The 24,406-nt window shown below is 38.4% G+C and overlaps 1 protein-coding gene across 3 annotated transcripts in view; it reads left to right on the forward strand.

The window, feature by feature from the left end:
* Window positions 1-24,406, forward strand: part of Atp11b (ATPase phospholipid transporting 11B (putative)) — a 103,046-nt gene that overhangs the window by 75,465 nt on the left and 3,175 nt on the right. Inside the window, exons 22-31 of one of the 3 annotated variants that reach the window (XR_003836176.1) lie at window positions 2,217-2,362; window positions 3,811-3,870; window positions 5,153-5,280; window positions 6,088-6,226; window positions 7,827-7,892; window positions 8,355-8,458; window positions 9,907-10,072; window positions 11,874-11,959; window positions 14,363-14,488; window positions 20,343-20,473. Coding sequence is in view for 1 of the 3 variants with exons in the window: in XM_021157859.2 (XP_021013518.1) it covers window positions 2,217-2,362; window positions 3,811-3,870; window positions 5,153-5,280; window positions 6,088-6,226; window positions 7,827-7,892; window positions 8,355-8,458; window positions 9,907-10,072; window positions 20,343-20,473 (940 nt within the window). In the remaining 2 variants the exon portion in view is untranslated. The remainder of the gene's footprint in view (window positions 1-2,216; window positions 2,363-3,810; window positions 3,871-5,152; window positions 5,281-6,087; window positions 6,227-7,826; window positions 7,893-8,354; window positions 8,459-9,906; window positions 10,073-11,873; window positions 11,960-14,362; window positions 14,489-20,342; window positions 20,474-24,406) is intronic. The other 2 variants (XR_003836177.1, XM_021157859.2) reach the window with 2 other exon arrangements.

The following is a 24,406-nucleotide window of genomic DNA, read 5'->3' on the forward strand; positions in this document are numbered from 1 at the left end:
CCCCCCCCCCCCCCCCCCCCCGTTCCAAGAGGATGTCCCCACCCTATCCCAACCCCATCAGGCCTCCCCACTCACTTCCTGGGGCCTCAAGTCTTTCTGGGGTTAGATGCATCTTCTCTTACTGAAGACAGACCAGGCAGTATTCTGCTGTATATGTGTCAGGGACCTCATGTCAGCTATGTTGCTTTATTGGTGGCTCAGTGTCTGAGAGATCTTGGGGGTCCAGGGTAGTTGAGACTGCTGGTCTTCCTATGGGGTCGCCCTCATCCTCAGCTTTTTCCAGCCTTTCCCTTATTCAACTACAGGGTTCAGCAATTTCTGTCCATTGGATGGGTGCAAGTATCTGCATCTGACTCATTCAGCTGCTTGTTGGGCCTCTCAGAGGGCAGCCATGCTAGGCTCCTGTCTGTAAGCACACCATAGCATGAGTAATAGTGTCAGGTCTTGGAGCCTCCCTTTGAGCTGGATCCCAATTTGGGCCTGCCACTGGACCTCCTTTCCCTCAGGCTCTTCTCCATTTTTATCCCTGCAGTTCTTTCAGACAGGAACAGTTATGGATCAGAGTTTTTGACTGTGGGATGGCAACCCCATCCCTCCACTTGATGTCCTGTCTTTGTACTGGAGGTGGACTCTACAAGTTCCCTCTCCCTACTGTTGGACACTTGATCTAAGGTCTCGCCCTTTGAGTCCTGAGCATCTCTCACGTCAAAGGTCTCTGGTACATGCTAGAGGGTCCCCCCAGCTCCTACCTCCCGAGGTTGCCTGTTTTCATTCTTTCTGCTGGCCCTCAGGGCTTCACTCCTGTTTTCCTCCACCCCCACCCCAATACCTGATCATGTTCCCTTTTCCTCTCCCTGTCCCCTCTCACACCCAGGTCCTTCCCTCTGTCCCTCCACCCCCATGATTGCTTTTTCCTCCCAAGTGGAATTGAGGCAACCTCACTTGGGTCCTTTGGCGTAACGTTCTTGAGTTCCGTGGATTGTATTCTGGGTATTCAATACTTTTTGGCTAATATCCACTTAGTAGTGAGTATATACCATGCCTGTCCCTTTGGGGCTGAGTTTACCTCACTCAGGATGATGTTTTCTAGTTCGCTCCATTTGCCTGCAAAGACAAACTAGTTAAGAATAATTCCTCTTGATAGCAAAGCCTTACTCTTCATAATGTAAGTAGTCAGCACACCAACAAGAGGAAAGGCCCTCAAGTAGACACAGTAGACACGCTGAGGAGGGGAGCCATCTGTTAGCATAAAATGGAAAGCATTAAAATGAATACTATGTGTATGAAAGCAGTCTGTCAAACAAAAATGCAAAGTAGAAGTCAGATGGCAATAATGATAAAAGTTGATAAATTTGCAACATTTTTGAGACTATAAATTGATACACAGTTGTTGTATAGAACAAAACTTTTCATCTGTGTGCCTGTTGACCTTCCAATCAGGGTATGTAGGATTTTATTATAAGAAAATAAACATTTAAAAATAATTTTTATTTCAAAATTTTAAAATGGGGCCACAGTGTGTAGTCCTATCTGGCTATGTGTGTGTGTGCGTGACACACACGCACGCACCGTCATGGCCACTTGTTATATCATTTATTATGGTCACTTGTAATTTAAAATATAAATAAAATGTTATGAAAGTACATGATTTTTTTTAAAGATGACTTTTATTTTCCAGATAAAGTGATGAATTGTTTTCAGGGTGTACAATTTTTACCTATTTTTTTAATCCATTGAAAATTTATAGAAATCTATTTGCTTTAAAAATACTGCTTATACACCACAGCTTAAAGTTGTTTAAAAAAATGTGCTTATTTTTTGTTGTGTTGAAATTCCTGAATTTGAGTCCCTTTAGAATCACTCACCTGGTGAGGGAGTGAAGGCGTCCTGGAGCTGTGTGCTCACTAAAGGCTTAGTGCTTTATGCTCATCAGTGCATGGCTGATGATGCCGCGGCTAGAGCTGAACACATCAGGGTTATGTTATACTTACTGTCTTCTGCGTCCTTAAAATTGATGTTACATGTCTAGTATGTAGTTAGCTTTTATATTAAGCATGTTTAAATAGAATAGCCTTTTTGATAGCTGCTAACTGATGTCTATTAGGATTTAGTGCCTAAGTGTAGCTATAGCAACTATAAATAAATCAGAGTGCTATATATATTGTAAAAATTACACTGTGATTATCAGTGAACATTTCTTCTCATCTTTATTGCAGGAATCATGGGTAAAGAGGGAAGACAAGCTGCAAGAAACAGTGACTATGCAATAGCTAGATTTAAATTTCTCTCCAAATTACTTTTTGTTCACGGTCATTTTTATTATATTAGAATAGCTACCCTTGTACAGTATTTTTTTTATAAGGTAAGTTTTGTTGTATTATAAGAATCAATTGTTGATATTTTAACTTGAAATTCCAATTTGAGAATGTTACAAATATTCAAATTATTCTTAAAATAGTTTCTTTAAACAAAAATAACTATTTTATAAATAAATTTATTGCTGGCAGACAGTGGTTGCCACTGGACACAACGTGGTAGGATTGCTTAAAAAGGCCACAAAAGAATTTCTGGGTCAATGAAAGGGTTCAGTGCAAATGAGCCTGACACCATGAATTGAAACCTAGGACCCCCATGAGAGAGAACTCCACAATAGAAGGAGAGAACGACTGTAAGTTGTCCTCTGGCTTTCACATACATGCCAGGATATAGACTTGCTCACTCTCAGTCTCCACTCAGCAGCCCTGTCTTTCTCACATACGTAGGAAGTCAATGTCAAAAACAGGAGAGCGCACAAACATCTGCTTTTTGGGAAAGTTCTCTAATCTTATGGTTTATAAATTTATCAAGCATCAAAATTTATACTTAAAATTTATTATTTTGTGCAAATTTAGCTACAATAAATTTAATTTCCTTAAAGCTACTTTATGTTTGCTTAGTAATACATGTAATTAAACCTAATTTCATGAATTTATAGCAGAGTCCTTAATCCTTTTTGGTTTTGAGGGTGGTCCTGTGGTAGTAACTGCGTAGGCCTCTCAGTTATGGAGGGTTCTTTATATGATAAAACAGATTGTAATGCTGAAGCACCATTCTCTCATTGGCACCCTTTTAAGGAAGGTGGGATTCAGTGAATTCATGTTTTGTGACTCTGCTAATAAACATTTACCATACCAGAATATCTCTTGTTGTGTGTGTTCCTGTAATTAATAGTTGTAAGATGATACAACACAACTATGTATATCACCATCAACGGATATGACCGTTTTCTTCTAGCCTATTGTTCTGGCTTTCGCCTGTGATGACAGTAGACTGGTGGTTACTGTAGACAGGTGTGGACAGTGCTCTTCTACCTTGTTCTTGCTTCACTTGTCATATGAGAAATACCAAGATAGTAAGATGCTCTGCTAGTTCCACTTTATGCTCTAAAGAGTTTGGCAGTATAAAATTCTTATAGTCCTGAAACTCAAGTAACTGTTACATATAATAATATCTATGATATTATGGACTAGGAGTTTAAATAGAACTTTCACTGCTTAGGACGGATGGAAACTAAGAACTTTGATTATAATATCTGTATGATTATAATATCTGTATGATTATAATATCTGTATGATTCTCTAAGTAGCTTCTAGACATGATTTAATAAAATGAGAGAATTCTGTGTTCTCATTTTACGTGAGTGTGTCCTTAGGGAAAATACATCTTAAAGTAGGTGTCAGCTAAGATGTTCTTTCTAGGCATTTGTAACCATTTAAGATCTCTGTCTCTGTAGTCATCACTGTTTGAATCACTTCCCATCTTGTTTTCCAGAATGTGTGCTTTATCACACCTCAGTTTTTATATCAGTTCTACTGTTTGTTTTCTCAACAAGTAAGTAAAACAGGTTTGTGTTTGTCCATTCAGAAAGTTAATGTGTTCAAGTCTTGACAAGTATTTAAACAGACTTCATTTTCCTTTGTCCTGCAAGTAACTAGGTATAGTTACTTAATCCACCTAGCATTCATAATATTTATTCTGGCTTTACTGTGATTACTATTCTGTGATTACTATTAATGCCAAAATATATGTTAATTGTGGACTCTTTTCAAATTGACATTAAATCATTAACTCTTGATTTGTGTGTTCATGAAGGTTTTACGGAGTTCATGCTTTCCTCCCTCCTATGGTGCAGTCAGGGGTGCAGTCAGGGTGATCTCCTCCTATGGTGCAGTCAGGGTGATTTTGAACTGGTCCTCTTGCCTCCACTCCCCAAATGGCTTATGGGGTTAAGATCCCACTGGTGACAAAGATGTGGCGCGTAGGCACTGTTTCTTGGCTTGTTCACTCATGGTTTGCTCTTCCTGCTTCCTTATAAAACCCAGAAACACCTGCCCAGGGATGGCACGATACACAGTGGCCTGCGTCATTAATCAGGCATTATCTATAGACTGACTACTGGCCAAGAGTATGGAAGCATTTTCTATATTAAGGTTCCCTTTTCTCTGGGGGGGGGGTAAGATGGCTCAGTAGTAAAAAACACTGGCTGCTCTTCCAGAGGTCCTAAGTTCAGTTCCCATCAACCACATGGTGGCTCATGACCATCTATAAAGGGATCTGATGCCCTTTTCTGGCATGTAGGTATAATTTTAAAAAAATTCCTTTTCTCCCATGTCTGATTAGTGTGAGGTTGACAAAGCCCCCTCCGCACAGTGATGACAGGACCCAAGACAAAAGCTGTAAAGCATTCCTACCAGCCATGCCAGCTGCTACACTTGAGAGGACGATGATGGCGCCAAGGACTTAGCCATTCAAAAAAAAAAAAATAGCTTCTATGGAAAAAGAAAGGTTTCCGTAGGGTGTGCCTCACTCAGAGGCCTACCTAGGAACCCAGGCTGCATGGAGAAGAACTGTTAACTTACGCCACACTGACCAACTTAAGAGTCTTGACATGGGATCCAGTTTATTACACTGTGAAAAAACGTTCAGTCCCCCAGACAGCATAGCTCTAGGAACAGTGTATGTTCTATTCTAAACCAAAACATGTTTATTAATTGAAATTCTTATAAAGGGATTTTGGTATAAATTGAAAAATTAAGGTACTTATTTTTAATAGTTTCCCAATAGACTATATAATCTAGAATCTCAAATTTTCTCCAATTTATTCTCTTTTTAGACACTGTATGACAGCGTGTACCTGACTTTATACAATATCTGTTTTACTTCCCTACCTGTTCTCATATACAGTCTTTTGGAACAACATATAGACCCACATGTGTTACAGAGCAAGCCCACCCTCTATCGGTATGTATTGTCTATTAGTGGATATGTCCAGGTAGTGTAAAGCATAGTTGTTGGATGGTTTAAAGTTTTTCACTGTTAAAGAGAAATTCTCAATAAATTTCCAGTGTTTTTAGGAATAAGCACTTCTGTCCTTAAACTGTTGTACACAAGAGTAGTTATTCAGTTGTTACTAGCATCTAGCGTTTCTTTAAAAATTAGTTTATATTTTACTATTACATAATTTATGAGTGCCAATTAAAGTAAAGTGCAAGTGAAAGACAGTAGTTCTTGCTCTTTCCAGAACTCCCCAAACCAGGTGATCCTAGAGATGTTGAGTCTGTCAGGACTAACCCATGATCTGCATAAATTGTCAGAGAGGTTGGAGAGGTTAACTGGCATAGCCAGTCATGTGAGGAATTGCTTGCTCTGCTTTACCAGAATACCTAGGACAGTCTGTTACCCTCCTAACAATTAACTTCTGAAATGAAGATGCTGAGGAACCTTGGTGCTGAGCCCAACTTGTATCTTACCAGAGATCATCCTGGCAGTGTGGCTCAATGAGAACAGAATGTAAGACAGATAATCAGTTTTTCACAGTTACACTGAAGTACTCTGCCTGTATCGTGGGTTATTATCAAATGAAAAGATACTTGAATTTATTGAATTCTGAGCTGTTGTCAAGATACTTGTTATTATAAAAAGGTTTGTACATTTAGTTTGTTCCTTTTGCTGATATTTTTTAGCCATATTTAAATTCTCTCATAAATTATTAGTTAGAAGATAAAATGAATCCTAATGTGTTGCTTTTTCTTTTACAACTAATTGCAGGGACATTAGTAAAAACGGTCTCTTGAGCATTAAAGCATTTCTTTACTGGACCGTCCTGGGTTTCAGCCATGCCTTCGTTTTCTTCTTTGGATCCTACTTTCTGGTGGGGAAGGATACATCTCTGCTTGGAAATGGTCAGGTAAAACATGTTTCACAAATGTTTGAAAACATTAATAATATTGAAAAGAATGTAAGCTTAAATCACTTTCACTTAGCCCAACCCCCAAATGCCCCCTGCCTCAGCTGAGTTCAGGGGGACGTCAGAGTGGGAAGAGGTTGGCTCTTCATGAACTCACTCCTCACTCCAAAAAAGGGCACCCAATGTGATGTATGCAGGCGAAATGCTGCCTCCCTCCTTCCGATGGAAATAGGACATGGCATGCCTAAAGTGAACCAGCTCCTCAGGATTCGGCACACAGTTTTAGCAGTTCCAGGTCGGAGTTGCCTACTTCTACCATAGTACTTGCTGCTACTGTAGCCCTGGAAGACTGCCACTCAGGACTTCAGTTGATAGCCATTGCTTTTGGAATTTCTAAGTCTGCAGACCTAAAAAAGTGAGAAATAAGCATAGGTTCAGTATGATTTCTATATGTGTCTGCTCGGAAGTCTGCAAGGTACCCTCAAAGGAATGTAAACTGATGTTCCATTATTAATAAGCAGTGTGTGTTTACCATTTGCTTTTATACACCAGAAACTTTGTCCATTCTGCATACTTTGAACGTCACTTATCCTCATTTTAAAAATGATGTGAGGGCTGGGGAGATGGCTCAGTGGGTAAGAGCACTGTCTGCTCTTCTGAAGGTCCTGAGTTCAAATCCCAGCAACCACATGGTGGCTCACAACCACCCGTAATGATGACGTCCTCTTCTGGCGCGTCTGAAGTCAGCTACAGTGCACTTATGTATAATAATAATAATAATAATAATAATAATAATAAATAAATCTTTTTAAAAATGATGTGAAAGTCAGGGAGCTCAGTAATTTGTCAAGTAATTGCTGATAGAGACATAGACATTAAAAGCAAATCAGCCTTTACATAAAGCTCTAAGTGAGTGTCGAGATTGCGTGCTGTGTAAGTTAAATTCATAAAATCTACATACTTAGAGTCTTAGTACAGAAATAAAATCTGAAATTTTTTTTGAATTCTGCATGTGTGATAGACTATAAGTTTGTACTCTAAAGACCAAAAGAGTGCTTCTGCCTGATATTACTTGCAGTATTTACATGGAATCCTTTGCAAGATAGTTCCATTGGCCACTATCTTTTTTTCCCCCAGATACTGGTTTTAAGTTTAATTTTTTTTCTTTTTTTGTTTACTTAGATTTTTCTTTCCAGATGCACTGTAGCAAATGTTTCACTATAACTTCTAGTTAGAAATAGTTCAGAAAATAACTAAGGTCAAGCAAGGCGATGTTATCATTTTTACATGGGGACAGGAATACAACAGCACACTGTATCGTCCTAAGTAAAAACAGTCTTAATAAACAAATTCTGCATTCTGAACCATCTTTATATTTCTGGTTGTATGTATTATCCAAAGGGTCATTGTTCAGAATAGTTATCACAATAAGGCTTCAATTGTTTTTGTCCTTGTCACTTTATTAATATAATCAGAGTTCATGTGTATATCTGTCTTAAATAATTCAGATACTTTTTGTAAAGAGTAAAATTACTTTTACCTTATAGTGGAGTTAACCTTATGCTGATAACTAACATATTAGTCTGTTCCTTGTGTTTAGATGTTTGGAAACTGGACATTTGGTACTTTGGTCTTCACAGTCATGGTTATTACAGTCACAGTAAAGGTATGTTCTGATAATAGAAACCTGTGTACACTTGGTCTGTGTATCTTACTTCAGCTTTTAGCTAGACATAGTTTCCCTTTTGGCTTTTCAACAGTACATGGTCTTGCTAAATTTTAATCATTTATTTAAATTTTGCTGTAAAATTTTCCTTCTTGTCCATCATTTTGGAAAGCTTCATATGATTTTGGCTACAAATTGCTGAAATTTGGATTCACTATGTATTACTTAAAATAACAGGGATTTTTGTGTGTGTGCCATAGAGTTGAAGTAATGTCTGTCATCGCATGATATTTCAATACTTCTTTCCCTCAGGAGGAAAATATTCCGATATTTCCTACTAACACTGTTTCATTGATACTGTGTCTTCTATAGAACCAGTCCTCAGGGCTAAAGACAGCTGTAATTGACAAATTAAAGTAAACTATTATTTTATATTTCTAAGGCACTTTTTTTTTTTTTTAGATGGCATTGGAAACTCATTTCTGGACTTGGATCAACCATTTTGTTACCTGGGGATCTATTATATTTTATTTTATATTTTCTTTGTTTTATGGTGGGATTCTCTGGTAAGTGGCTACAATATGTCTTAATTGTGTTGACTTAACAATAATGAACATGTATTGTGATTGGCTTCTTGATGACCAAAATTCTGCTCATAATAGTTTATAAAAACATTATGCTGATAAGTTCATTCTTTTGAGTTGATATTCACAATAATCCCATTGTACTCATTTTTCTACATGAAAACTGAGTCTCTTGGTTACAAAGGTAAAACCAGAAGAAAGCTATACTACAAACTGTTGGTCTGACTTCATAGAAATGGTCTTTATGCTAACCATATTAGTTTTAAATTACGTACTGACTCATGCAGTAAGTCATAGAACCTGTTAACTTTTTGTTGGTAACATCTCTCTCAAAAGTTAACAGTATGCTTTATCTTCATTAAATGTAGCTCATTAGTGGACTCTGGGAGATTAGTAATCATGCCTCCTTCCCTAAGCTTTCTGTAGGACCTGATGGTTGACTGACACCTTTTTCTTTTTTGTGGAGAGTATATGTATTCCATGTGTCTATTGTACCTTAGGTCCACTTACCAGGGCAAAACTTTCTAAAGGTAAGCACAAAGAACTCGAATCTGTTGATCATCAACTTCCATGAAAGGATCGTAAAAGAACACACTTATGTATATTGTTTCGTGTAAACCTTTCCCTGTTTTTATTTTGTCCTATAGTTTCTTACAATTAGGATATAAAAAAAAAAAAGAATACCTTCATAATACCATGATCTGAGTTTCTGAGTGTGTATAAAGAAAAGCTGGGCTTTCATGCTGAGATATGGATCATCAGGAGGTTGATCTGGTGGTGTTGCTGGAGGCTGGGGTGTCAGACTCTGTGCCCCAGCACATATGTGATGTCAGAGGGCATTGGTTCTCTCATTCTACCTTTACTGGGCCCCAGGGACAGAACTCAAGTTGTCAGGCTGGGGCAGTGTGTGCTTTACCTAGCGAAGCCTTCTCATTAGCCCAGATTTTTTGTTTGTTTGTTTTTTAACCAATAGGAAAAAAAAGTTTTTACACACTTATTTCTTGTTTTTTTATTTCTGTAGTCTCCATTACTCTATTTTTCATTATTCTTTTTATAACTTGCTAGGAAACTGGGGTTATCTAGTTAGCTTGCCGTTTCCCTATTAGGAAAAAGGTATAATTATTAAAACACTTCATCTGGATTTTACATTTAACATAGCCTATTTTGTTAGTTTATGTAAGTTCTTCCAGATTCAATTTAGAAAAATTCCCTGGCACTCTTAACGTTGTTATTTTAAGTTATTTGAGTTTTGGTGATGTCTTGATTTAACTCTTTGAGTTTTTATTTCGCTTGTTTCTAAAACAGTGTCTCCCTATGTAGGCCTCAAACTCAAGTTTCTTCTCCGTAGTCTTGCAAGTATTTATGTTACTGGCATATGATACTGTGCACAGGCAGTGCTCCCTTTAATAAGTCTCTGTCTTTCTTTGCAGGCCATTTTTGGGCTCCCAGAATATGTACTTTGTATTTATTCAGCTCCTGTCAAGTGGGTCAGCTTGGTTTGCCATACTCCTCATGGTTGTTACATGTCTATTCATTGATGTTGTGAAGAAAGTGTTTGATCGACAGCTCCATCCTACAAGTACAGAAAAGGCACAGGTAAGGCTCTTTCCATGCTCAGTAACTCTTCAGTTAGAACAGTTAGTGATGGAGAACTATAATTACACATTATTTTTGTATTATAAAATGCCTGTTCCTATATTAAACTGTTTTCTAACATTTTAAGTGTGGTACTTTTAATTCTTTTCATATTTTTCCTATTAATTTTTATGGCTGCTAGAAATTATAATTATAGTTTAGCGGCCATGTCTCTAAACTACAGCAGACATTAGCAGTATGCCAGTGCTTAAGGATATGATATTTGGGGACCAATACTATTTTAACTGCCAGCTATGCCACAATTTCCTTATTGATAAAATTATGATTGAAACGTCTTTCAATCCCTCTGCAGTAAAGATTAAGTGAAAGAATGTTTAAGCACAGTAGATGGTAAAGAAACGGTCCCATTGCTTAAATCAGCATTTATTTCTCATGACTTAGTTTGGTAGTATAATTCTACTGAATGTATATTTTGGTGCAATCTAAGGTGGTGAAAATGAGGGTATTGTCACAATGATTTCTTAATGGTGCTGAAAGAAGTCACATGATTTCTGTGTCTGCCTGTGTATATGTGCACTAGCAGGGACAGACTTCCATTCTATAACATATTATGTAAATCTACACCAGAAAGCTGCGTCTTATTTTTAATATGCAGAAATAAATATTTATATCAAGGTATTTCTCTAAATATGTTTATTATACTTGCTTAGGTTTTTCAAATAAAATATTTTGTTTTTAATTTTCAACTATTGGTATATGTATGGAGAAGTAGGTGTACTTGGAGACCAGAAGAGGGTACTGTATTTCCTGGAGTTGGAGCTACAGGTGGTTGTGAACCACCCAAAGTGGGTGCTGGGAGCTGCACCTCAGCACAAGTATGTGTGCGCATAGCAGTCATTCTAGCTCCACATCGTAGACTTCTTTGGAGGTAGTTTGACTTACCTTGTGTCTATATTTTCCCTCAAAACTTTGGAGTAACACCATATTAACCTTTATTTACATTTGTCATTAATTGTTCTATGATTTGAAAGCTTCAAATGTGTTTTCATAGAGATTGCTTACTGATCCAAAAGGTATGATATTACTTATTGTTACTTTTTCTGTATCCTTGTTTTAAAGTATCATAGAGGAAATATTTGATGCTTTGTGTTTTTAAGCAAAAAGATTGAAAAATACTCCATATACTTGTTTTAACATAAGTTAAAATTTATTAAAAAGGGAATTTATAAACCATTTTATCATTTGTGAAATCAGAATAATTTTCCCTTCTTGCTATGTAAATTAATATCCAAATGATTAATGAGATCTTCTGCTTGCTCTCATTGGGAAGGGAAGGGAAGTTTTACTTGCATTCATGGGCCTTCTAGCCTGTTGCTGTCATCTGTGATTTTCTTCTCTTCTCTTTTAATACTGGGACAGTATATGTCATTTATATCTCAAGTGTAATATTATCCCTTTGCTGTAAGCAGTGGTCATTTCAGCTTCTACTGTTCCTTCTCGTTACAAATGATGGAGAGATGGCTCCTACATTATCAGATAGCAAGAAATGTCACATCAAAAGGAGAGCTGCCAGCAGTTGTCTAAGTGCTTTTTTCCTTCCAGTTTTAAAAGTGAACAGTAAATTTTCTTATGGCAAGGCCAACATCCTACAAATATCACTCGTGTGTATACCATGTGTATTTCCTGCTCTTGTGGGAACAGGTGTTTGGTATTTACAGAGCTTGTCCTGTGTCTGTCTCCTAGGTAATGACTACAGCTCACTGACTTGTGTGTGTCCCATCCCTTTTCTGTCCACTTATAGATGTACTCCAACACAGTGGCTTTAAGTGACGAGTTCATCGCACTGCAGCCTTTGTCGAGGGCAAGGAATCAGCTGGGCAAACTTAGGTAGAGTAGGAGTAGAACCTTGTTAATAACCCTTATGCATGCCAAAGGTCAACTAAGTAATATCCAAAAGATGGGCAGATGCATCAATAAAGAGTCAAGCATGCACAGCTCTGTCTCTAATTTGACCTTAATTAATATGTATATTAAAACTTAAAAATAATATCCATTCTTCAAGAAGAAAATTTAGATGGAAATTGATCATAAGAGGAGAGAGCTGTACCTTGTTACATATTTTTATACCTATCTTTTCCAGCATAACCCTAATGCTTCTGCTTGTCGTAGTCATGTAAGAATGCTCCTGCATGTTCCATAGCTAAAGCTATCGGAGAGGCTAAACTGAAGTTTAAGTAACTGCCTGGAAGTGAGAGTGGCCTTAATCTGTAAAATAAATACGTGTGTGTGTGTGTGTGTGTGTGTGTGTCTTTGTATACTATAGTGGCTGCATAAGTATCTCATATCCTTGCTGTTCTTTACTGCATATATATATATGTATATATATTCTTATATTTAACTGAATCTCCACAGCCATGCCAATTTGTAAGTTTATAAAAAAAAAAAAAAACAACTACTAGTCTCAAAATGTCTTTTGATAGAAGAAAATGAAAGCTGAAATCCTAGTACTTTTGATCATATAGCAACATGTCAATATGTATGTGTATGTATGTGTATGTGTGTATATACATATACACACTGAGACACATATATTTATTGGTTGGTTAGTTGGTTGATTTTTTTGTTTTGAGACAGGATTTCTGGCTGGACTGGAACTCACTATGTAGACCAGGCTGGCCTCAAAACTCACAGAGATCTACCTGCTTCTTCTTTGTGAATGCTGGGATTAAAGACATTTGCAACCAGCTTGACAATTATGTATATGTTTAATTATTTTTGTTCTCCAAATTTCTAGTTTGTCTATATTTATGTAATCAAATGAGTAGCTATGCCATAACACTATGTAACCTTTGAGGTGATAGAGTATGAGTTTATAATTTAAAGGTATTTTGAAGTTTTACTAACCTTTTTATGTTTTTATTATTGGCTTTAAATTTTTTTCACATGTTTAACTTTAAGTGACAACCACAGAAACTATGAATTGTAAATGTATGGTAACTGTTTTTCATATTTCCAAGAACTAAACTCAAGTGTAAAAATTTGTTTTTACTTTTGGTTGAGCAAATATGTATATCCCACTTATCAATAGCTGATTGCCTATAATCAGTGGCTATCTATCATACATTTGAGCCTCTAGTTTTTAATTCTGCTAGTAGGAGAGTTTGTTATATAAAAGAACACTGGGCAGCTCTTGATAAGGGAAGATAACTTGAATTGTGATTAATTATATGGTTATGAATTTATAGTTTTATACGTGTTGGTGTAAATCAAGCCCTTTTAAAAACTAATAGTAGACATAAAAGAATGAGGAAAGAAAACTATAGAAATCCCAGGTGTTATATATTGTAATAAAGTGTTAATCTGCTAAGATTAACACTCTCATTCAGAGAGTGTACCATGAAAGCAGGGTCTTTGGATCAGGTGTCACAGAGGAGAGAGCTCCTGTCCTCTGGCAGCCTGCAGCCAGCCTGAGTGTGGGGAGCACACTCAGGGCTCCTAGTGTCTGGCTAGGATTCTAGGTTTATATGTAGCACAGGATGGTTTCTTATGCTGTTAACTTAAAATCAGCAACAAAGAAAAACAAAAACCAAACCATCCTCAACCAAAGCCAGAGAGAAGTAAGTTGACTTTCCCTGGGCTGTAGAGATGGTACAGTGGTTAAGAACACTGTGCCTATTCTTCAGAGGACTTAGGTTCAGTTCCCAGCACCCACATGGTCTCTCACAACCATTTGTAACTCCAGTTTCAGGGGATCCAAAACCATCCTCGCCTGCACAGGTGCCAGGCTCATACATGCATGCAGGCAAAAACACTCATACACTTGAAAATTAAGATAAATCTTTTTAAAAAGTATTCCCTAGAGAAATATTTTAATTTAATTTTGTTAATAAGTAAATCATGTGCTGTTTGTAGGTGGCCCTTCTGCTCTACAGTCCAGTTAAAAGTAGAGCAGTATCCTAAGATGAGAGTGTACGGGTGAGAAAATAAATGCTGAAGTCCTGATGGCTCTGAATTTTACAGAAGAAATAGAATTTAGCTAAAGGAGACTTGATTTTTACTGGCCCGTGTGCTTCTAAGAGCTTTGCACTCATGGCTTCGTATGGTTTGCTTTGCTGTATTCTTTCTCTAAGCAGCTCCTTGGCTCCTTCTGTCCTGTGACAGTAACTGTGCTGTTTGTGAACTTTTGTCTATGCCTCACCGACTGTAGACCCAACTTACTGCTTTGGTTTTAAACTATACAGTCAGAGTACTGTTCTGAATGTGAGACTTACCGCTTTTCTGTCCTTCTAGATGGAAGAAGATAAGGGTTCAGTCGGCTCAGCATATGAACCTGCTGAAAGCCAGCACAGAGGGGAGGACAGTAGGCTCCTGCTAGCTGAGGCTGGCGGCCAGCAGGACAGTGGTTGTGTGCACTAGGTAGTATTTTCCTGGGCCTTACTGGGGACTTGTGCACTGCATTCTCATGCTTGGGGCATCCGTGGAGAATCAACATCACATTTCATTTCACTGTACCAACTCTTCACTGTGCCTTGGATGTTGCTTTGGTTTAATTTTCTTCCTTGTTTGTATCCCTTAATTTTCTTTATTTTTACCCCTGAATTTCTCATTTTACATTTGTTTGGATATAGAGTGACCAACCATGTTTCACCTCAGATTCTAGCATAGTAAGATATATTCACAGCCTATTGTCTGACATTCAAGAAATTAGTCCTCTCCACTGTTTTTGAAAGTATGGCATGCCTTGCCCATTTTGAAATCATCCCCTTTGAAGTTGTACTCATCTATATTTTTATACATTTTAATATAGACACTGAGTCACTGAAGTTCTCCAGACTTTGGAGTTGAATTACTAAATATAAGCAAGTGTGCTTATATTTAGGGAATAGTTTTCCATTAACTGTCATTTAGCAGACGTATTCTTCTCATATTTTCATAGTTTTATCTATTAAAAAAAAAAGATTGTTGGGGCTGAAGAGATGGCTCAGTTCTTCCTGTTCTTGCAGAGGATCTGGGTTTGGTTCCTAGCACCCATGTGATGACTCAGAACCATCTTCAGGCCTGTACAGAGTGCACATACATACATACATACATACATACATACATACATACAGGGAAAACACTCATATACATAGACTAAGTAAATCTAAAAAGTACATTTAAAAACTAGTTATGGGGAATATTTACTCCCCCTTTGAAGAATAAATCTAAACAACTTGTAGACGTAATTGGGAAAGGAACAATATTTTGGTGTGTAGTAATTATAAATTTTATCACCAATAAGTCTATCTTTCCTTAAGCTATAATTGTCATTTAAAGATTATAAATCTTTAAGTTTTCCTATAAATCAGATTATAGAACATGTGTAATAATTTGAAAAATATGAATTATTTATGAGTCATATTTTAAAGTTAGATTTCTTTGGTGAATTGCCCTGAGTGAGGACAGTTAATTAGTTCTCAATTATTAGTAGTAACAGTAGTAGTAATTCAGGAGAAAGTCAAATGAATTCTGAAGTTTCATTTTGATTTGGTATGTTACAAAAAATTATAGTTAGGTGGCTAGGGATGTAGTCAGTTGGTAGAGTGCTTGCCTAGTGTGCACAAAGCCCTGGTTCAATCCCACCACTGCATAAACTGGGCATGGTGGCATGTATTGTCAATCCTAGCCCTCAGGATATGGAGTCAGAAAGATCAGGAACAAGTTCAATGTCATCCTTGACTACATAGCAAGTTCAAGGCCAGCCTGGGCTGCACAAGACCCTGAAATTTATAAGCAGATTTTCTCCTTTTCACCCATGACTATACCTTTTCATTGTAATGGGGAATTTTAATGTTTCACAAATATTGATGTTCTTCCTTACCCAAACTATAAATTTCCATTCATTTATTATTAAAGGATCAGTTTAATAAATACACCATTGATATAAAAGATTTCCTTTGAAAATAGGAATAAGGCAGTTATAATTTTCATTTAGTTTTATCTTTTCATGGTGTGTGTGCATATGAGGAGTGTGTGTGCGTGTGTGGGGGTGCTAAGACATGTTGGTGTGTGGAGTTCCCTGGGCAGTCCTTGGAGTCATCGGTCAGTCTCTGCACTTTATCCACTGAAGCAGGGTCTCTCAGTCTGGTGTTCCCTATCTCATTTGGTTTAGCCAGCCAGCTTACTCTAGAAACAGGAGTCTCTGTCTCCACTTTCCCAGTACTGGGATTACAGACAGGCTGGCACCCCACCCTGGGCTTCTCCTTGGATTCTGGACTCATGCCTGCACAGCAAGCGTTTTGCCTGCTGAGTCCTCTCCCCAGCTCCCACTCAATATAGTTTTAATTACACTTTTATTTTTGTGTTGAAATGAGACAACATGTGTAGAAATACCTCTCTAGAAAGTTCCCAAACAAACATGGGAATATTTCATTTACATTTGTAAATGTCTTTCAAAGTTTTACCATTTTGGAGGTGTTTGTTTTGCTTGGAAGGAAGGAGAACAGAAAGGGGATGAAGAAAAATATAAACTGGAAACAGATTCTAGTTTCAGGGGTTTTAGAATGAGATGGCCAGGCATCCTGAACTATCTCTAACTGCTGTATGATGAGATAAAAATCTTGCTTTTTCTTGAGAACTTGAAATTCTTAGCAAAAAAATTGAAAGCCAGCAATAATTTATGATTGTTATTTTCACATTAAAAAAAGAAGACATTTCTCTAAAAGCAAACCTTAAATGTAAACAAGATATATATATAGATAGATAGATAGATAGATAGATATAAATATATATAAATATATCTATCTATATATATAAATAATTTATGGGTAAAAGCCCTAATACAGTTAATAACTTGACAATTCTCACTTAAAATTTAAAAAACCTTTAGTTGATAAAATTAGATGAAATATTTAAGATGTTAAGACAGCTTTCTAACATGAGATTTAATGACGTTGTTTGTTAACTAACAAAAACTCAGCATCAATCCATTACTATGGAATAAGAGCAGTAAGTTAGAATTTATTTCAGAAGTTTAGGTCTATAAAGATGGATCTTTTTCACTAGGCAGCCATAGCCATGTTAAGTTGCCATGGGATGGGGTTGGGGATATTGCCTAGGAACTTGTGAAGAGGGTGTGCTGGAGAGTGAGGCTGGCTGCTTAATTATCAAATGTCTGCTATAGTCAAAGCTAGTCATGGTACAGAAAATGGCATCTCACACCATTACTTTTTGTGGTTTTCATATATACTAAAAAATAAAAACCTTCCCTCTTGTTACTTTGAATGAAATGAAACTCTGTTCCCACCCCTATTACACTTGACTTCTGTGGCTCTAGGTTCTGTCTGAGCTTAGCCTGAATGTTGAAATAGGCAATGTGCCCTAGAAAAGCTTTATGGATGGTTTGCTGGATCGGGAGTGGGGTTTCTAGAGATAGCTTACAGTAGTCACCATTTACAATGCACCTGAATCTTTGTTGTTACTATTTCTTTTGCTTTTCATTTTTTGCAGGGGGGCTACTTTTATTCACTCACTAAATCTAAAAGAGGATATTAAATAACAGTTTTGACATGTTGCTCTCTTGGGTGCCTAGGATTTAACATTTAGCCATAGGTTTAAGTGATGTAAGACATCTACCTGAATCCAGATACAGATTCCAGCATTCTCCAGCACATAGATGGACACAACCCCCCAGGTGACGTGTGGATGTGACTCTCAGAAGATCCTTCTCAGCAAGCTGAACAGCAGCTATAAGCAGAGTATGGGACATGAAACTTAGAAGTTCCAGACAAAGCCCTTCCTCTAAGTTCTTGGAATAGCTCAGTACTTCCTGAATGGACTGCTAAAACATCAGTTTTATGTTTTCTTTTTTAAATATCCTGTACTTCAAGTAATAATACTGTTATGCTTATGATAAAACTGAATTATTAAAAATATAATACATACAAAATACTTCCTGATTTAAAAAAAAAACTTATTAGATTTAGCAGTTACAGAGTTAGTTTGTTAAATTGTTTTCAAGCTTTTCTTAACTCTGTATCACAGCCCAGAAGCACTTCCTTCATGCCCAGCGACAGGCTGAGCCCCCAGTGTCCCGTGCATCACGATGCTGCTCTGACTTCTCACCTTACCCTCGCTCTACCCTCAACTCAGTAGATGAGTTCAGGTTGCCCCATCAGACAGCTGCCACTACCTTCTTCAGTTGACAGTCAGGGTTTGTACTGTTCAAGGGATGCTTCAAAAGTCAGAAACAGAATTCAGAGAGTCCTTCCAGTTGGAAATAGAGGTATTTAACCTGAACCCAGCCGCACTAGCATGGACTGCAGTGCCCACATTGGTTGGTGTGGAGCTGGAGCACATAGGGAGCCTCCTCCCTGCAGGAACGAAGCTTGAGCTTCTGGGAGCACAGACTGGGAACTGATGAGAGCCTTCTGCCTAAGCCAGCACTACCCAGATTCCAGATTCCTTCTGTATAAATGTATGTCCCTTCTGTGCTAGGGAGTTCATGGTTCTTGGTCAGGTAAGGGAAACAGGTTTTAAGTAGTTGGTCAACACAAAATGTGTGTGTGTGTGTGTGTGTGTGTGTGCGCGCATGTGGTTTACCTTACTGGGTTTTTGCTTGTTTTTTTTTTTTTTTTTTTAAGGAGAGAGAAATGAAGTTGGGTGAGTAGGGAGAATCTTTGAGAAGTTGGGGGAGAAGAAAGAATATGACCGAAATACATTGTGTGGAAAAAATGACAGAAATTGTACAATGCCGGTCTCAAACTCTACCAGCTGAGACTTGAGCACAGTTCCTGACCGTCTAAAAGCCTGTTTAAGGCTTTGTTGGATTGTTCCCAAAGTACTTACTTAGTCATAGAAACCCCTCTCCTTTTAAAAATGAAATGTTTATGTAAACATCTCACAGAACACAATTAAAGAAAAGTTGTGTTAAACTAAGTCCTAAAACAAGGATGCTTAAGTTAAAGAACATATGAGGTTGGCTTTCTCAATGCTTAGCAGAGCCCAGCGGTTAGGTGCAACCAGACACTTAGCACACAAGAAACCCTGTTCTACCTCCCACTCGGTGGAATAGGCAGGGACTCCATACATGGATACTGTAGCACTCTGCCATTTGCTTGGTTTCCAGATGTCTGGTTATTTACATCTCCCATCTGTCTGTCTCTGTCCATTGTGGGTTCTCAGTGTCCTCTGTTACCATCCCTCACATGGCACATGGTGACTCCCAACCTTGTAGATGTGAGCTTTACCAAGTTTAGTCTCTTCTCTGTATCTTCTAGAAATGTATCGTACAGGATATTATATACATAAAGAAAAATAAATTCAAGTAAATTTTTAAACTTGCACTCAGAAGGTAGAGGTAGATCTTCATGATTTCAGAGCCAGCCTGATCCTACTCAGTGAGTTCCAAGCCATCTGGGACTAGTGAGTGAGAACCGAGAGGGAGGGGCGGGGGACTTTAGTAAAACTAGGGTTGGGATTCATTGAGCCATGTGATCAGACCATATACCGTCATTTTAATAATTAAAGTTATTATAGTATTGAATTGAGTTATCTTGCTGAGCCTATTTATGCCTAAATCAGAAATCTTAGAAATCTGATGAATTCAACTTTAAACCTTAATACTACCAGCTTGCTTGACAAATTTTTATCCATGTGCCACCTGCTCACTGTTTAAAAAAAAAAAAAAAAAAAAAAGATAAGAAAGATAAGTTGCTAATGGGCAAAGGCGACATCTTGGAGTTGTTTAGCACATTAAGGTAAAGTAAATGAGGATAGAGTAGCTGTGTGTTGGATGTTTGGTTTTGGCACATAAGAAATGCTACTAAAGTTCTTATTGTATTGTTAATCTTATTCTTACTGGATAATCTAGTTCAGATTGTTATTTCCCAGTCTTCAAGATAGTTTTATACTCCACTGTTCTCAGTTGCTGGGCATTTGTTCTTCAATCATAATTGTAGGAATTCCAAAGATGAATTAGAGTTCACTGCCTTCCTAAGTAGTTGGTATAAGCCAACTTGACCATAGCACATTATGAAGTGCAAAATAATAAACCTCTGCAGACAGAAATGCCTGTCTATTCATTTTGATACCATTGGTTATCTAGGCTTCTGATTAGAACAGGGGCGTATTAAATGCACATTATTGTACTCTAAGAGTGCTGTACATTCCTTACTGTAGTAAACTGTGTATGTTTGTATCAGTCCCTTTCAGTTTTAAAGTACTTGTTTTGATTTCTCAATGGCTTTGTGAGTCTGGATCTGTGGACAGCTAACTGGCTCTTGCTCTGCAGCTTGCTGAAGCTCATTCCAGTGTCAAGTGCTTGGACTCCGTGTGCTGTTTCCCAGGAGAGACCTCGTGTGCGTCTGTTGGAAGAATGCTGGAGCGAGTCATAGGACGGTGTAGTCCCAACCATATCAGCAGGTATGACGTTTATTTCACTGCATAGCCTGGGCTGCAGATGAGTGTCCTGTCCGAGTGAAGCAGGGAGCCTGCTGTTGAGTCACAGCAATTACTCTTTGATTTGAGATGTCACTTTGAAGCTTTGTGGTGTGGTCCTTTCACTTAAAGGAAGAGAAGGCATCTTTGAGGAGACTCTCCATCCTGTGAAGGAATTACTGGTTTAGCCTTTCTAAACTTTGGTGAATAGGTGTGTGTACGTGGCGCTTTTCCTTGGCATATAACTGTTTTCACTATTATTTCTCCTGTACTCCTGTTTTATTCTCTGCTAGGGGTCTGGTGTTTGTTATTGCTTTCCTACTGCTTTTTGTGATTGCAAGGAGGGGAGGGAGGGGAGAGAGAGAGAGAAGAGTAGTAGACGCAGGCCATGAGCACTAGGAGAGAGAGGGGAAGAGATGAGAGGACAGAGCAGGGCCAGGGAGACAAGAGCAAGAGAGGAGCAAGAGAACGAGGAGGGGGCAAGCAGCCCCTTTTATAGTGAATCAGGCATACTTACTTGGCTGTTGCCAGGAAACTGTGGGGCAGAGCTTAGACAAAATGCTAACAATATGACCCAAAATATTTCCATAATGTAGTAGTAATTTCATATTATATAAACGGATTGCGGTGAACAGATAAATGTATGGGGGATATTGCTATGTTAAACACAGGCATTTAAAAAGAATATAAGATGGTTCTCTTCATGTTCCTAAGTAATAGTTTTTACAAAAGACATTTCAGAAAGGTCTCACACTACTATTTTACCTAATGACATTCTTTATTGCTTAGAACCAAGATGGAGTTTAGATTAAGATGGAACTTAGAACTTCTACATAGGTCTTACTTCAGTTAGAAAGTTGTCTTTAGTAGAAATACATATATTGCCCGTGATTTAAAAAACTAGAATTAATTTTAAATGAGCCTTTCCCCCTGTTTTCTATATACTCTTGCTTTCTTGCAGTCAGTTATAGGTTCTGAGTCGCTGTCCTTTGTCCTGCTATTTTTCAAACTGTCCCCCTGGGAATGTGCCCGGGAGTTACTGGATTTATGTCTTCTTAAGGGTGGTTATTATTGTCAATATTTCTGTTTACTCAGAATTATGGGGTATTCTTTTATTCTAAGGTGTTTTTTCCTAATAAAATGTTTGCTTTAATAATTAATTCTTTTTCTACCAAATGGCTTCCAGAGCTATCAGCATCGCGGGTTATGCCTTTGGTTACTGTTGTCATTTTCTACTCCTTCTGGCTAAGCAATCCAAAAAATCCAAAAAGTCTGTGCAAATGTTCACAAGGCACAGAGCTGGTTGGTGGTTTTCAGGGAGCTGTGTGAAAGTTACTGTAGCCCATTGTATCAAACTTGAACATAGTTCTACATATATGTATGAAATAGTTTTAGCATTTATGTTTTGATATGGAACAGCCTCTATCCTACATTTGTATCTCATGTCCAGTTTGAAGGGACAGGGCAAGGCTGAGTCCTGCAGTATAAGATGTGGCAACTCAGGGCTCCTTTACCATTAGCAATACTGAGCATCTCTGGAGACAGAACAACTTCCTGTGCACATGGGCCTGTCTGCTAAGTTCTTACTGTGCAGACACAGAAGACTTTAAACATGTTTTAACTTAGTCAAGGGAGTGCATCCTACGGCCAGCTCAGTTTCCAAGGGAAATGAGCTTCCCATGGTGCTCTTCGAAGGGCATACATGTGCCATCTATCCTAAGGAGCTCTATTTCAGCACTGACTGACATCTCTGTGAATTTTTACTTCCAGTCATAATGAATTTCCTACTGTTAGTCATAGTTACTTGAGAATGTAGGACAAGGGGATCTTAGTTTGAGTTTGAACCACTTAATGAGACTCTTAAAAAAGAACAGAAAAACAAAAACAAAAAGGCGTGGCATTGTGATTGCCTTAGTAGTCTCCTTCCATTTTAATGTCAGTGAGCCTCTGACAAAAGCACTTAAGTAAGAAAGTGCTCACAGTTCTGCCTGCAGTTCACGGGCACAGCTCGTCATGGCACATTGCATCCAGAGTCAGCAGACAGATGAATGCATGTTCCGCTCATCTTGTTGTTGGTGGTGGTGGTTGGTTGGTTTCCATTGTATGTAGTCCAGGATCCCCTGCTGAAGGCTATGGTCCCACACACAGTTTCAGTTTTCCATCAATTAATATAATCAAGATAATCCTACAGACATGCCCACAGGTCATCTCCTTGATGATTCTAGATTGTCATGTTGACAGTTAATACTTTAACCATCATCATAATATACACTGGCAACCAGAGGCAGAAGGGTTGCCAAATTCAAGGCCTGCCTAGATAACTAGTGAGCCTGCCTCAAAATTCAAAAGTCAAACAGGGGTGGGGTATGTAGTTGACTGGGAAAGCACTTTCCTAGCATGTTGAAGGCCCTGGGAAGGGAGCATGAGTGCAAGGAAGAAACCATTAGCTAATCAGTGTTTCTGGTGCTTAATATTCTTTCAAAGTTGACCCGTCCAGCAGGTCCAGTTATTTGAGGGTCTCAAGGGAACCTTCTCCTAAGAACCAAATGGGGGGAGAGAAAGATGGACACCAAGTGCAGGAACAACATAGGAAGCAGTCTGAGTAGCATCAAGGTGTCACTGTATTCAGCAAGACTCAAGGCTTAAATGCACAAGCAAAGGAGGAAGTACTTCTCAGCAGGAGGAATGGGGCAGTGGACATTTTTCTTTTGGCGACTACACGGGGAAGCAGGAACTTGGTGCTATCAGGGTACATCTTGTGGTCAGGACATCTGGCGCTGACTTAGGGCTGGAACATTCTGTGGTTGTTCTCGGAGCAGTGCGTCGGTGGCCCACTTTTGACCCCCTTTTCTTCTCAGGGGGAGGGGCCCAATTCAGAGATCAGGACAATTGTGTTGTCTTAATAGCTCCCAACACAAAGTAATATTTAACATAAATGCATGCATGTGTGCTTTGAAAGATGAAAAACAAAGGATACATCACCTGATAGATTTTTCTGTGTGTAAGCAGTGTTTGCAAAGAGGAAAAACTAATGAAGGTTTTCTGCTGATTAGACTTGAACAGTTAACTCCATTGGAGTGTAGACAGTTACAGGTAAAGAATATTGTTTCCTTCTGCGGGCCCTCAGGGCTTCAGTCCTGTTCCCTCTTCCCCCATTACCTGACCATGTTCCCCTCTTCCCCTCACTGTCACCTTTCTCACCCAAGTCCCTCCCTCACTTCCTCCCCCCTCCTCCTGTGGTTGCTTTCATCTCCCAGGTAGGATTGAGGCATCCTCACTTGGGCCCATCAGTGTGTTAGCCTTCTTGAGCTCTGTGTTCTGCAGTCTGGAATTCTGTACTTTTTTTTTTTTTGGCTAATATCCACTTATTAGTGAGTACATATTATGCATATCCTTTTGGGTGAGTTACCTCACTCAGGATGATATTTTCTAGTTCCATCCATTTGCCTGCAAAACTCAGGATGTCCTTGTTCTTAACAGCTGAGTAGTATTACATTGTATAAATGAACCACATTTTCTGTATCCATTCTTCTGTTGTGGGACATCTGGATTGTTTCCAGCTTCTGGCTATCACAAACAAGGCCACTATGAACATAGTGGATCACATGACCCTGTGGCATTGTGGGGCATCTTTTGGGTATATTCCCAAGAGTGGTATAGCTGGGTCCTCAGGTAGATCTATTTTCAATTTTCTGAGGAACCTCTAGATTGATTTCCAGAGAGGTTTTACCAGTTTGCAATCCCACCAGCAATGGATTGCAAGTGTTCCTCTTTTCTCCACATCTTCGACAACATGTGCTGTTACCATCCTAACATGTATTAGTATTTGATCTTAGCCATACTGATTGGTGTATGGTGGAATCTCAGGCTCCTTTTGATTTGCATCTCCCTGATGACTAAGAACTTTGAACACTTCTT

The sequence above is a fragment of the Mus caroli genome, chromosome 3 (genome assembly GCF_900094665.2).
Source record: "Mus caroli chromosome 3, CAROLI_EIJ_v1.1, whole genome shotgun sequence".
In the NCBI taxonomy this organism is placed as follows: Eukaryota; Metazoa; Chordata; class Mammalia; order Rodentia; family Muridae; genus Mus; species Mus caroli.